The sequence below is a fragment of the Merops nubicus genome, unplaced genomic scaffold, assembly GCF_000691845.1.
Source record: "Merops nubicus isolate BGI_N331 unplaced genomic scaffold, ASM69184v1 scaffold5363, whole genome shotgun sequence".
NCBI classification, from domain to species: domain Eukaryota; kingdom Metazoa; phylum Chordata; class Aves; order Coraciiformes; family Meropidae; genus Merops; species Merops nubicus.
The window spans coordinates 22,223-23,791 of record NW_008600820.1 but is presented as its reverse complement, the minus strand read 5'-3'; the positions used below and the strand labels follow the sequence as shown (position 1 = coordinate 23,791).

The 1,569-nt window shown below is 39.3% G+C and overlaps 1 protein-coding gene across 1 annotated transcript in view; it reads left to right on the top strand.

The window, feature by feature from the left end:
• Positions 1–257: 257 nt before the first annotated feature.
• The window catches only part of LOC103770517 (band 4.1-like protein 2), a gene marked incomplete at its 5' end in the record, with an annotated part of 12,051 nt that continues 10,739 nt past the window's right edge, over positions 258–1,569 (top strand). Inside the window, one exon of the mRNA XM_008937780.1 lies at positions 258–818. Within this exon, the coding sequence (XP_008936028.1) occupies positions 258–818 (561 nt within the window). The remainder of the gene's footprint in view (positions 819–1,569) is intronic.

Genomic DNA, 1,569 nt, shown 5'->3' with positions numbered 1-1,569 from the left:
GCTTCCAGCGCAGAAGGGCCTTGTACTGGAGTGAGCGATGCTGATAAGGTTCTACTGATTTTTTTCCATGGTTAAATTTAGCTCTAACTCTTCCAATCCATCTTCATTCTTTCTTTCCTTCCTTTTTCAGCTAACCATCACAACCATCTTTTGTCTCCTACATGACATGAACCAGCCATCAGTTAATTTTATTTCTATCATTTTAATTTATTCATATACTCTACTTTTGTTTTTCCTCATCCATGTTTTTTGTGCAGAGTTCACATGAGACTCTGGTCATAGTGGAGGAGAAGAAGCAGGCAGAGGTTGGGATAGAAGAAACACTAGTCGTAGACGAAACCAACAAAGGGAAAACTCAAGTTGCCACTGATGCTGGGGAAACATGTAAGGTGGAGCATCTGTCAAAAAAGGACTCTTCATCATTACCGTCAGATAGTAGCAGCAGCAGCAGTAGTAGTGAGAGTGAGGATGAAGAGGTGGGAGAATATCAGCCACATCGTAGGGCAATTGAGGAAGTCATCAGGGAAGAACAGGAAGAAGAGGAAGACGTGAAAAGGAAAGAACATGAAGAAAAAATTCAGCATGTGGAAGCCACACCAGAAGGCAGTAAACTAACTGTACCAGTTGAGCACACTCAAGTTACAGCTGAAGATTTGGTCCAGGAAAATGCAGTTACCATAGCTACAGAAGAGAAGAATTTGTCAGAGGAAATTAAGCAAGATTTAGGTGAAGAAAAAGAGGAAGAACAGCTCAAAGTCAATGGAGATGTGTCTCACGTTGACATTGATGTTGCACCACAAATAATTTGTTGTTCTGAGGTAAATGGTAGAACAGTTTGACAACTAGATTAAGCCAGAGATATTTCTTGGGGTGAAAATATACCTGCCTTTCTTCTTCTCCTATTCCTTCAGCTCTTCAGGCATCCAGCAAGCTTCAGATCATTTGGAAGGAGAAACCATTGATGAGCAGTGAAATTCTGTCTCCTTCAATTATGGTTTCTGACTTTTTGCTAGAACTGAATGAGAATCATCAGTAAAGCAAACCTTCCGAAGACTGACATCTCCTTTTTATGTCCCCCTTATTTTATATGCACATATATAATGTCTCTTTATTATTTACATTTCCAATGTTTTAAGTCTTGTCTTGTCTATTTGTCAATTGTTTTTGACACGTCCATGACATGTAATTGTGATTGGAAAGCTATTGGCATTTGAAACATTTGAAATTATAAAATACCCATCACAATTTTTTTTTTTTTTTTTCTTCCCCCCCCGCCTTCATTGCTTACTTCTTTTCTTGCTGGTTGGGTTTGGTTTGGTTGACTTTTTTGTCTTTTAAAAAATGTTATGGATTTATAGACTAGAATAAGTATGGCTAGAAATTGCATGGGTGAGAGCACTGCATTGTGGAGGGATGAGGCACGTATCACAATCTTACTGGAAAGTCTTCTGGTGCAGTAGATACTTAGGAAAGCAGGCGTGGGTGCCAGTCACAATCAGTTGTTTGAAACAAGGCCGAAAGATTTGTTACTGGGCAGACTTGATATGAAGCAGAAAGGGAAAAAGCGAA